The sequence below is a fragment of the Thermobia domestica genome, chromosome 9, assembly GCF_964235325.1.
Source record: "Thermobia domestica chromosome 9, izTheDome1.hap1.1, whole genome shotgun sequence".
NCBI lineage: Eukaryota > Metazoa > Arthropoda > Insecta > Zygentoma > Lepismatidae > Thermobia > Thermobia domestica.
Genome location: NC_137462.1, coordinates 167,190,938 through 167,204,227, shown reverse-complemented (window position 1 = coordinate 167,204,227; position 13,290 = coordinate 167,190,938). Strand labels below are relative to the sequence as shown.

Below are 13,290 nucleotides of genomic sequence, written 5' to 3'. Positions count from 1 at the left end.
GTCCCAGCGCCCAGAATGTTCTTGGATTGCAATGTCTCTAGTAAAGTGTAAGAAGTGAAATAATTGACAAAAAATAATCGATGATTCTTCAGTGATATCCGTTCGCATAGCCTCCAAACAATCGCCCCGGAATGACCATAACAATATGTTTGTACAGCTTGATTATCAAGTTCGGTTGTTTTACCATGATACACTATAAAATCATATGCAACACCAGAACCTACGCAGAAGAAATAAATTTTCATTCCCCAGGGGTGAGGTTTTCCTTTTGTGTAGTTTTTAAAGAGTCATTGCCCTTAAAAGGGACTATTTGTTCGTCTACACAGAGATCTTTTCCAATTGTAATTCAATACATCTTTTCCTTACAGACTCCAAAATAAGCCTCAGTTTCCATATCTTGTCGTTGTTCGATATATCATGATCCAGGTTATTTACGCAATGAAGATTTTGTCGTAGCTTGAAGAATCTGTTAGAAGTTATGTTTTCTGGAAACACCGATATACCAATGATAAGAAAATAGAAGGAAGCACGAAGGATAAATAAAGAGAAAAGTGACAAATTAATGAACTGGACAAGTGGACTGTTAATACATGATCTATGGGATAAATTATTGGAACAAATTGAAGTGAAAAAACAAGATTGAACATATTTATATGTAATTTATATTCATATATTTAATATTATATATAGTTTAATATTGTATATAGTTATATAGATTTTTATATATTGCTATATTTTATAGTTTATTTTTTATGTCTATATATATATTTATATTGCTGTATTTATAATCAGTTGTATGTAGTATAGTCTGTTATTTATATCTAATAGGCATCAGAGGAAGATTAAGAGAAAGTTTTAAGGCAATTGGTCAAGTATAAACAACAGGTGTGTCTGGAAAAGATAAACACAGGTGGGAGGGTAATTAAGTCAGGGCAAGTGGCCGAACGATGACGCCCGGGAAAGTAGGACCCAAGTGGCTTCCCATGCACACAAGGACTTTCACTTTTAGTATAAATATCTACGCTGTAAAACATCTCTTTCAGTTAGTGTCTGAGGAAGACAACGTTAAGTTGTCGAAACCGTTACATTGTAATTTAGTTTTTAATAAACAAGTGTATATACTCTGATGAGAAGTGTTTATATTTCTTTAGTGAGTTCCACAGTCGTGATTCCTCTGAATCTGAAAAAGAGGATATATATGTGGAAGGACAGGAGGAGGAAAGAGATATCAAAGGAGCAGCAGATAGTGTTTTTAAGAAAGTGTCTACAGGAGAACACAACACCCAAAGGATTGAGAGTGAACAAGAAAGGTGTGCATTGTGATTCAGTGAAATACAAGAAACTGGTTAAAAAGTTAGAAAATGGAGTTGGTATGGGACGTGATAAGAAAAATGACCAAAGAAAGTAAACAGAGTGACAAAGTGACCAAGAGAATGTGGTCCGAGATAGTGGATAGACTATCAGTGTTTGTAAGAGAGTGTAACGTACCCTTTTACCGGTACTTTACATTGTTATTGTTTTGCCCGTTACTTTGCATTGTTATTGTTGTGCTGTTGTTTTGTTAAGTGGCCCCCGTTTGGTATAGTCTTGCCATTAGTTCAAATACACGTTTTATTTGTTTTTACGTGTTAGCTATTAACGTTAGTTATTGAATTGTTTTTTTTTCTATTAATGCAAGTCACCGCAGGGTTATTCCATAACTGTACACTACATTCACATATAACTAATATCAATTACAAATGATTTTTGACATCATATAAAATCATTCTAAATGTGCTAAGTAAAGTCTATTATGTGTTTATATTGCCATAATAACAGAAAGATTTTTATTCTCTAAATCTTACCCCGTGATGTTAGTAAATTGAGTCAGTCGCTGGTAGGGTTGTATTTTGTGATGATTACATAATCAACCATCGATAATCGATGTTTACTTATTGCTTGCGCGTTGCATGCTGGGTAGTAAAATAAACATGGCGCCTTCCAGCGTTTACGCTCTGAAGAGGTGGGGGGCGTCTATTGGATCATCTACACTTGATGGAACGGAGAAACTAGGTGATATACATAAATACTTTATTTTTAGCTTGAGTAATTATTTGTGTAGTTAAATATATTATATATATAAATACTTCATTGAGTTTTAACATTTAGGAAATTAATTATGATAAAATGTTAGTTATTATAATAAGAGAAATACGGTGTAGCCTGGGTTATGTAGTTGCCAGGTAATGCATGACGCTCTGCCATAACGTGTGGAAGTGAGATTAATGACGCCGTAGGAACTTCAGGAAAAACTCGAAATTTGAAAGCCTAAATTGGCAGTTTAGGACCAACGTGTATAAAATTTCTTATTTGGACTAACCTATGATAAATTAGACAAAAGAAATTTCCTGAAGTCCCATCTAAATTATTGATAACCTGATTTGGAACGACGAAGCGTCATTATTACCATGATCTCTTCGCCATAAACGTGGAAGAGTCTGGTAGGTTTGTTGTGTTGTTGGCCGAGGCATTCTGGAGCCGGCCCCTGCGTTTGCACGGAGAGGTTGGATCTAGGACAGTCTGGACTTGCTACACAACTCATAACAGGTAACGTTAAAGTTTACCTTCTTCCTTTAGTGGGAATTATTCCGAACTGAACTACCCTAATACATGGTACCAGTTGCGTTTTAAACTCTGGAATATTGGACGATATTAATTGCTAAAATTTTACTTCATCGGTACTCAATTAATATGACAATCATGTGTGAATAGTGCTTTTTGTTGCGTTACGCATCTACTAGTCTTATCGTAATATTATCGCTAATCCGCTAATATTATTATCAAAATTTCTATTATGCATTAGTACGACTATAGAATTAGCTTCCAGTACGAAAATTTTACCGGCTTAATTCAATGACTTAGTTCGAAAGTTTAGGTTAGCTTCGGTATGGTCAAATAACTTGTCGTTTTTGTCTCTTCTGAGTAATGTGATGTATCAATTGATCCATATAATTAAATGAAATACTAATAGTATAATGAGGAGGATACTAAACATTTTTTTGTATTTATTTCATCTTCATTTGTATATAGTACACATTCATTAATAGAGATAATCAATGTAGTGTTTGTAAAATGTGACCCATGGCATAGGAGCCAGTATTATAATATGCTACACATGTTTGAGTTATGAAACGATTCCCAAAGTGGAATGATGATGTAGTAGACGTATGGGCACGTGCAAGGAACATTTTATGCTATATTATTTCTAATTATTAATTTGTACTTTCCTGAGTTTAAATGAATCATAAATGGATCAATGCCTAATAATATGAAATAGTAGTAGCCAAACATCGCATGAATATTGTCTCACTAAAATATAGTAACTTTCCAGAGTATCGAACTTTTGCATGTTTATTAAACGCTCAAATTGGAACATATTTGACATTTTTTTTACAGACTGATAAACAGCAAATTTTGAACAGTTAGTTATAAAAGAAAAACTTCTTCTAATAATTTTCCAGGAGGTAATGTACCTAAAATGGAAGCCACATTTCCTCGCTGAACTGCTATGCTGATACGTTGTATCAGAAAACTTATATTGATATGTTTGATCTAAAATATTAACTTATATTGATATGTTTGACCTGCCAGAAGACGCTATTAATAATGTAATGTATCATGTATCTGTTTATAGTTTTTTTTCCTTTTCTTCCTTGTACTGGAAAGCTATGAATATGTAAATTTTGTTACAATACTAACGTGGTTATTGAAATCTATGTAGTCATAAAATGTGAAAACTGAAACAATACAAAGTCAAGATATTTAAAAGCTAATAGATTCTGAAATCCATAACTTTTGTAAATTGTAATTCGATTTTTTTTCTTTCTTTAATCTTCTTTCTTCGAATCAATAAATGATAATCTCCATTTTTGAATTTATAATTCCATTCCAGAAATTCATATTGAATAACTAGATTATTTGATAGTAATAAGGTACATTTTTTTAAGTTTGTGTCGAATATGTGCTAGATTGCACATCTGCTAAAATCTCATTGAGGTTCTACCGCTACAGCAAGAACCTGTGATAAATGTTAAATTCTTGTTGCGCGTGTAAATTAGAAATCATTAATTTTCATTTTGATTTTTAATATTGGGTTAAGTCAGTCAAGCTACTGAATCTAAAATACTTTGAATTTTTTTTCTCAATCCAACCTAAGATTTTGCTTGCTATGTTTTCATTTATTTTTATGGCCCTAAAATAGGACGTTTCAAGAGAGTATAGTAAAGAATTTGGAAGAATGGGAAAATAGTTTTAGGGAAAAGGAGAGACTAAGATTAAGGAGGAAAGGAGAATGATTAGGATGGGAGAAAGAGGATAAGACAATTGGTGAAGAGAACAGAGTGGTAGTTATAGGAAATGTGGATCTAACGGAGGAAGAAAGAAAGTTCCTAAAACTGGGACACAAATTTAAAGTGAAAGACGAAAAAGTGGACATCAAAGAAGTAGTGTTTTCAGTAGAAGAAGCTATCATGGATGTGAAAGACAAAGAAGAGAGAGAGAGAGAATAAGGAGAAGAGCAGTGGCGATAGTGAGACAGAATGCTTACGTTAGAAAGGGGAACCTTAGGAAAGAAGAAAGGGAGGGCTTAAAAAGACTGAGGAAGAGGAAATACGTGGTTATTGAACAAGCGGACAAAGGAGGTGCAGTGGTAGTGATGCAGAAAGAATGGTATGAAAGATAATTGGATGAACTTTGTGATGAAACGTATGAAGTCATAGGAGAGAAGAAGATTAAGGATGAGGTACTCAAGGAAGTGGTTGAGAACGGAAGAAGAAAAGGGTTTAAAAAGTGGGTGAAAGAAGAAGGAAGGCTTCCAAAGATGAAAGGATTCCCGAAGATTCACAAGGAAGAGATTAAGCTAAGGCCAGTGTTGGACTGTAGAGGAAACTGTCTACAACCATTAGAAGAAGAGTAAAGAAAAATAGCAGAAGAGATACGGATAGGTCAAGAGAGTCATCGAGTAAAGAATACAGAGGAAGTGAAAAGAATGTTACAATGAATAGGAAATAAGAAAGAGAAAACAATTATGTTTAGTATTGACGTTAAAGCAATGTTTCCGAGTATAAAGAGGGATTACATAGTGAAAGTCATAGAAGAAGAGATGAAAGGGAAAGAAATAAGAAACTGGAAGAAAGAGAAGATAGTGAAAGCCTTGAGAGTAATATGGGACAATAGTTTTTGTACAAAAGGAAACAAACTAGTCAAGATCAAGGAAGGAGTGAGTATTGGTTCAAGATTAAGTCCAGTGTTGTCAGAACTGGTGATGAACAGGTGGGAGCAGAAAGTGATAGGAGAAGGTGGAAACAACCTAATATTGTTTTGCAGATACGTGGTTGACTGTTTGGGAGTATGGAGAAGAACAAAGAGACAACTGGAAAAATTCGTAAAGAAGGTTGAAGATGAAGAAAAAGGGATAAGACTGGAAATGGAATTGGAGAAGAACAATATTATAAACTTCCTGGACATGACTATAGAGCGAAAAGATGGACGATTTACAACAAGATGGTATAGCAAATAAATGTGCGGCAGGAGTTTACTGTCACGAAAGAAGTGATGTGGATTACAGCACCAAAAGAATCTTCATAAGGAATATGGAGAGAAGAATAGAAGAAATAGATACTGAAGGGGAGAAAAAGAAGGAGGAAATAGAGAAGTTCTACAGCTTACTAGAGCAGAACGGGTACAACAAACATAACTTAAGGAAGAACAGAATTCCAGAGGAAAGAAGGAAAGGAAGGAGAAAGGAGAGAAAGGAAGAGGAGGAGAACAAATGGCACGGGATAGAGAGCATCGGGGAGAAGACAGAAGTACTGAAGAACTTACTTAGAAGAGGTGGTGTGAAGACGTACAGAAAAGGAGGAACCAGAATTTTGGAAGTGATTAAGAAAGCGAAAAGTAGAACGAAGGAAATATGCGAAAAATATGAAGGTGTAGTGTATAAAATAACGTGTAAGGATTGTGAAATGATATACATGGGGGAACAGGGAATAAACTTAGGGAGAGAATTAAACAACATAGGGATGATGTGAGACTTAAGAGAGAAAATAATGCCATATATAAACATGTTAAAGAAAGGGGCATGATATAGATTGGGAAGATATAAAGGAGCTAGAAAGGGAGAATAGACCAATGATAAGGAAATGGAAGGAAGCACGAAGGATAAAGAAAGAGAAAAGTGACAAATTAATGAACTGGACAAGTGGACTGTTAATACATGATCTATGGGATAAATTATTGGAACAAATTGAAGTGAAAAAACAAGATTGAACATATTTATATGTAATTTATATTCATATATTTAATATTATATATAGTTTAATATTGTATATAGTTATATAGAGTTTTATATATTGTTATATTTTATAGTTTATTTTTATGTCTATATATATTTTTACATTGCTGTATTTATAATCAGTTGTATGTAGTATAGTCTGTTATTTATATCTAATAGGCATCAAGGAAGATTAAGAGAAAGTTTTAAGGCAATTGGTCAAGTATAAACAACAGGTGTGTCTGGAAAAGATAAACACAAGTGGGAGGGTAATTAAGTCAGGGCAGGTGGCCGAACGATGACGCCCGGGGAAGTACGACCCAGGTGGCTTCCCATCAGTGGCGGCGGTTAGAAGTTAAAAGTGGGGGGGCAAGACATGATCTGAACAATTGTATATCAGTGTTAGATTTCCTGGTTGTTTCTAACACTGATGAAAAGTTGTATAAGTAAAAGGATACTATCTTTTTTCACTTAAAATATTGTATATTGTATTTCTGCTTTATTAAGTAAATTCATAAGAGCAATACAGGTAGGTACTAGCTCTTTATACTCTTAAACAACGAAAGTGTAATAAGAGATTTGAGTTCTTGCTCATGAACATCTTAAAATTCTGTCTGGAAAATTGTGTGACAAATTATTTAATAAATTTACAAAACAAATAAATAGAAGGGATAATATTAATCATAGTAATGAATAATGACGCTTATTTTGAAGAAGATATATTGAAACTGGGAATTAATGAAGAACTTATACTTTTAATTCCACACATGCCATTAAATGAATGTTTTTACTTTTAGAAAATGAAATATAGTATGTACTGCAAGCATATGCTATGACATTTAAAGAAATATGCAATTGCAATATTAATTGCTTTGAATTGCAATTGAAACACAATTCTGTAGCTTTCTTAACTCCACGGGAAGAAGAATAACCAATACGTATTCACGCAACAGCAAATATCATATGGCACCATTGCTATCTATGAAACAATAATACATTCAAAACCATTACCAGGGTGTCCACATTCCTGGAAAATAAGTCAAAGTCAGGTAAGTAAAAATGTATCAGGTGAAGTCAGGGAAATGGCAGATTGGTCAAGGAAAGTCAGTGAAAAATCGATTTAGGTCCATTGTTCAATTACTGAATTTATGAAATAGGGTTGATTTCTTTACTGTTACTATGTAAAATGGGGTGTTCTTAATGATGATATTGAAGGAGTCAGTGTTCTCTGATATAGTTGTTGAAACTAATTTTCTGCGAGAAACACATCTAACTGCATCCTAGCATATTTGCTCAAAAGGGTAAAGGCTGTTCTAGAAGAATTGCATGGTGCCAAGAGGATATCTGGACAAGTGGCTGAGAACGGGAATAAATAGTATCTCCAGCTCACAGTGAAAGCTCAGACTGAAGAATTTAAGGAAAACTCGAATGAATTCATAGCCAATGACAGAGATGGTACTGGACTTGATGAGTTTTTTTTACTTAATCTCAGGAAATGGGAAGAACTTCGTTGACTTATGGTCAGTTATGAAATGTGTTTTATCTTCTTTCACGGAAACGCATTTTTTGAAAGCGGTTTCACAATTAATAAAATTCTCATTGTTGACAACTTACAAGAAAAATTTCTGGTGGCTCAACGGATCATATATGATTCTGTTATGAGAATAGGTGGATCATCAATGAATTCAGTGAGAAGTTCAATGAGACAATATCAAGTGTATTTGGAAAAGAAAGAAGATTCAGTAACAACTAAAGGAGCTAGAGGAAGAAGAGAAGATAATTAAACTGCGGAGGCAACAAGAAGGATGTTCAGATCAATGAGAAGAAAACTATGCGAGAAAGGATGAAAAGAAATTTCTAAATGGGTTACATTTAACAACTGCACCAGCAAAAATATGTTACATAATATGTTTTTTTTAATAATCAGTAAAATCACGTATGAACTGTTAATTACTATAAGCAATATTATAATGCTGTGTAATTGGTATTATAATGTGTAAGCATATAATGTGTATTTTTTTCCATATCGTATGTACTCTGTATACTGTACACTTCCGTTTGTAACTTTACATTTTGTGTAATAGGTAGGGCTAATCAATATCGAGACAATGCACATGTTTGTAAATTTACATTTCTTTGGAAAGAAAATTGAAAAAAGAAAGAAACGGAAGCGGAAGAGAACATGGCCAACTATGGGGAGTGTGGAAGCTGGGGTTTCTCTCTTTTTTCTATATTTTAAAGTTATCCAGGGGGTAAGGGAAATCTGGAACTTTCGTCATGGAAAGTCAGGGAAAAGTAAGAGATTTTTTCTCCAAATTGTGTGGACACCCTGTTTAAATTTCCAAATGAAACTATATAAATTAGGGCGTCACGTCAAAAAGTGGGGGGGGGCAACTGCCCCCTCTTGCCCCCCCTAATCGCCGCCCATGCTTCCCATGCACACAAAGACTTTCACTTTAAGTATAAATATCTACGCTGTAAGATATCTCTTTCAGTTAGTGTCTCATGAAGACAACGTTAAGTTGTCGAAACCGTTACACCGTCATTTAGTTTTTAATAAACAAGTGTATATACTCTGGTCAGAAGTGTTTATATTTCTAAACTTTAAATATAAACTAGAAATAATAGGTGTAAGTCCTTCATTCTTATCAGTATCCCTCTTGAAACTGCCCATGAAAACAACCGAGTGAGGTGCTGTTTACTAACCAAATATTGCATACTTACAAATGTCAACCTGCACCCTAAAGCAAGTCAATATCTTTTTAGCAAAATCTGACAGATAAATGAGAAATAATAATTAAATTCTCAATTCTTATCAGCGTCAACCTTGAAGCCGCCCCTGTCCCTGAAACAAAGAACAAAATACTGCTTATTAACCAAATCTTGAATATCTAAAATGGCAACAATCTTCCGTAAACGAAGTCTCTTTCTTCTTGCCAAAGTATGAAAGATAAATAAAAAATAATAATTGAATTCTTCATTCTTAGAAGTGCCAACAGTGAAACCGCCCCTGAAACAAAAAAGAATGATATACTGCTTACTACGTCATACCTACAAATGGCAAACAACCTCTAATATTTACCATACAACGAACAATTCGAATAATATTACCTACAATTGCAACATATCTAGGGCCGGCGCTAGCAGTTTTGTCGCCCTGGGCGGTACTATCACATGCCGCCCCTTTAATCCGCAAACCTTATTTTGACAGAAGACGTTCAACTGTCATGAAAAAGATGGCCCGTTTAAAAGCATATATGAAATGGAAAAGTAAACAAAAAAAAAAATGAACTACTTCTCTCGAATGCTTACGTAATATTTGAGGGGCCACGATGGCTCAGTGGAAGAGGTTCAGCTGTGGTGCATGTGATTGGTGGTTCGATCTCAGCTCGCGCCAAGTGAATTTTGTGATGGAAAAACACCGTGTGTGTGGGTCCTCGGGGTTCTCCCGTTTCCTACCACTTTCTTCATTCCACCATTTTCATAATTTCTCATCATCACTGTCTGCTTTAACCTAGTCGGCAAAAATGTGGGACGTAAAACTCAAATACTTTTTTTTTAAATTTTGTTTACATACTACATACATGACATAAGATTTAGTATTTTCGATTTCGCTGTGTACCTGTGATGTACAGCAGCGCATACAGAAAATAAAATAAAAATGCTTTAGTCACGGCTAAGAATTTCAATTTTTAAGCTTATTTTATATCGAAAGGTGTTTCCAATAGAGTATGGAGCATAAAGATAATAGAGTGAATCAGATATTACCGCAAAACTAAGTGATTGTACTTTAATTGAAAGAAACTTCTTGCTTTGATACGAGCAAATTCCATTATCACATTCGCGTAGTCCAATGTTTCAGTCAATTCGTATTCTATTGATATCGCTAGATCACACAAGCGTGTTTTAAACGTACAAGAGCGTAGATAGTTTTTAATAAACTTAAGTTTCGAGAAACTTCTTTCTCCACTTGCCACTGTTACCGGTAAGGTTAACAGAATCCTGGGAGCAAAGTCATGTTCCTTAATTAATTTTTAAGCCCCTTTTGGTGACCTTTCACGATTAATAATAGCGGATAACACTTTCAGTTCGTCTTTCAAATCATTGAGGTTAATATGTTTCGATTAGGTGTTAAAATGCTGACAAGTTTAGTCACTTTTCAGACAAAAATTCAGGTGGCATATCTTTAAGATTATTTATATCGTAAAGAAAATCGAAATACTCGCTGTGATGTTTAAGTTGCTCAAACCTTTCTCTTAAAGCTAACACAATCACGTCTAGAACTTTGTAATAAAAATCGATCTTGTATCTTGTTTGGGGATCTTGAATAACTTCATCCTCTGCGTCGTACTGAAACTGTCTCTTCCTCTTTCGACTTCGAGCTTGCATTGTATTACCTATCCGTGGATCATCCATATCTAATACTGATGCCAACTCTATCGCATCAACTAAGTAGATTGAAACTTTGCATCATTTCTTCTCCTCTCAAAGTACTCAAATACATTTTCAAGAAACCCGACTGTATCCAGCACATGACAATCAATGCTTTGGAGACTTTTGCTTACTATGTTTATGTGGAGTAAAAAGTCATATCAGATAACGAGTGAGCAAAGGAAAGTAGCCACGCAGCTAGTTTGCTATACACAGAGCATCGTGGGTGACCATTCTATCTGAACTATTGTCGTTACTTATTTGAAGTAAGGCATCATAAACCTCCCCTATTTGATATCTAACACGTAAGTTGAGTCAGAGCATCAATTTCGCTCTCCCACCTTGTGGTGCTTAATGGTTTTAAAATGAGACTGCTAATATGTTCCTTTAGTATGGCCCAACGTTGAACTTATACAAAAACTGAAACGGCGTACTGAGGTGCTGTGGCTGCATCGTTAACGACAAGGTTTAATGAATGACTACTGCAAGGAACATAGAAGGCTCGGGAATATATTTCTAAAATTCTCTTCTGAATACCTGAATGTGTGCCTTTCATATTGGAACCATTGTCATATCCTTGGCCCCTCATGTCTTCGATAGGAATGTTCATTTCCTTTAGATGTTAATTATTAGTACTTCTGTCGGTCATAGGCCAGCGGTGTCTGTAACCGGTACGAAACCAACGAGTTTTCAACCAATTTGTAAATTAATTAAAAACTCGCTGCTAAAACCTAAATGTCTCTAGATGCTGTAGGCTAAACGCCCTGTCTCAAGTGGAAGTGTATTTTTTGCATATTTGGAGTGGAGCGTTAGAACATTGCTGAATAGAAAAAAAATATAAAAGACGCCTTGAAAATCTTATCCACCCTAGCTGAAAATCTTCGCCGCTGCAAGGGAAATATTGAACGAGATACCTGTGCCTAGTAGTTCGATAATTGAAAATGAGGGGGAATGCTGTGCATTTCCTGAGTATGTAATTTCCTGAGTGTGAGTGAAGTAAGTTCAATTACATTCTCAGGTGAATACAGTTTTATGTTTCCATTTGTGGGCCTATTACGAAGCATTATATTTTGATAGTATTCTTTTCTTTTTCAAATTTTGCCGATCTGGGCGGTGGCACGGCTCGACCCCCCCTCGCGCCGGCCCTGAACATATCTTTGGTTAGTGGTAAAGCATACATTGAGTCACAATGTCCAAGATTAAGGACATACAATTTCAAACACATATTGCGATTTTCACACGAGTTTTCTTTTTGGACATTACATATGATGGTTCCTTAAAATTACAAGTAAAGGGGTTGGAGAAATAACAAAAATAATGAATATTTATAATGGTTACCTCCACTACTTTTCGTGTGCTTCTCCATCGTATAACTATGACGTCACTACACCATCAATCGAGGCTGGCGAGAAAAACGTCTTTCTCGTCAGCCTCGACACAAACACATCCACTTCCAGCGCCTATCCTAGCTAAGACGTCATCGATGATGATTTACTTCAATTCAACAGATGAATTGTTGATGGATTTTATTGTAATTTAAAGTCATGTATGTTGCTTGTTAGTCTTCAGCGAATAAAATTCAACATTTCAAATTTTTTCTATAACAAACTTATAAACTTACACCCAAAAAAGGGGTTTAAAATCTACAATGTGAATTTTAGGTTAGCAGTTCAAAATCTAGTCATTTTTGCATAAGAAAGCTTATTTCTGAAGGTCAACTAGCCAAGTTTCTTCAGAGGTTATTGGCAACACTGGTGAACCTTGCACCTTGAATCTTAAAGTGAGAAAAGAAGAAAAAAAGAAGTTGTAGTCTGCTACGGTCAGCATTTATCCATAACTTTGCACTTTTTGATTGAAAGGGAAAGTTACAATCGATATTTTGATCACTTCTTAGTTACTATGTCGGAACGTATTGAAGACTTTAATACTAACTACACAATATCTTCTCCAGATTATTCAATGTATCAGGCTTTAAAAGAACTGTGTTTAAATAATGCAGAGTATTTTCAAGACGATGACAGTGAATATGGGCAGCGTTTACATGCCGGGTTTTTGGCATTAATCGATCACGTAGAAGCAGTAACACCTTTGGTTGACGATATAAAGAAAGTTGCGTCTAGATATGACTTTGATACTCAAACTCCTGGTAATGGTTACAGGAGTTTTATAAGTGTTGTAGATTCATGTGTGCTACACGGTGTTCGTTCATGTCGTCAAGTTTGTGTCAACAGAGGGTCATTTCTGTTCAGGAAGAGTTATTATATGAGGTAAGATCATTGAAATCAAGATGCAGTTGAAGCCAGAGCGGTACACAAGTCAGGGTACATTTATTTGAGGACAATGTAACGGGAAGGTTCTAGAACAGGCCCCCCAATATAAGTTAGCAGCTAGGTTGCATCCGTTCTGTACCAAAGTTTAATATTTAATTCACATAGTATTGCCTAGCGAGCGTTAGCGACTGAAGGTGGGTTTGAGCCCTGTAGGGCACGTTGTTTTCTGTCTTTATTACAGCTGAATGGGAAGGGGGACCTGTGTTCTAGAACCTTGCC

The 13,290-nt window shown here is 35.1% G+C and overlaps 1 protein-coding gene across 1 annotated transcript in view; it reads left to right on the top strand.

Moving 5' to 3' along the window:
• The first annotated feature begins 12,520 nt into the window (after positions 1-12,520).
• Hsl (hormone-sensitive lipase) overlaps positions 12,521-13,290 on the top strand; it is a 75,010-nt gene continuing 74,240 nt past the window's right edge. The window contains exon 1 of the mRNA XM_081772149.1: positions 12,521-13,008. Coding sequence (XP_081628275.1) covers positions 12,641-13,008 — 368 coding nt within the window. The 5' untranslated portion in view covers positions 12,521-12,640. The remainder of the gene's footprint in view (positions 13,009-13,290) is intronic.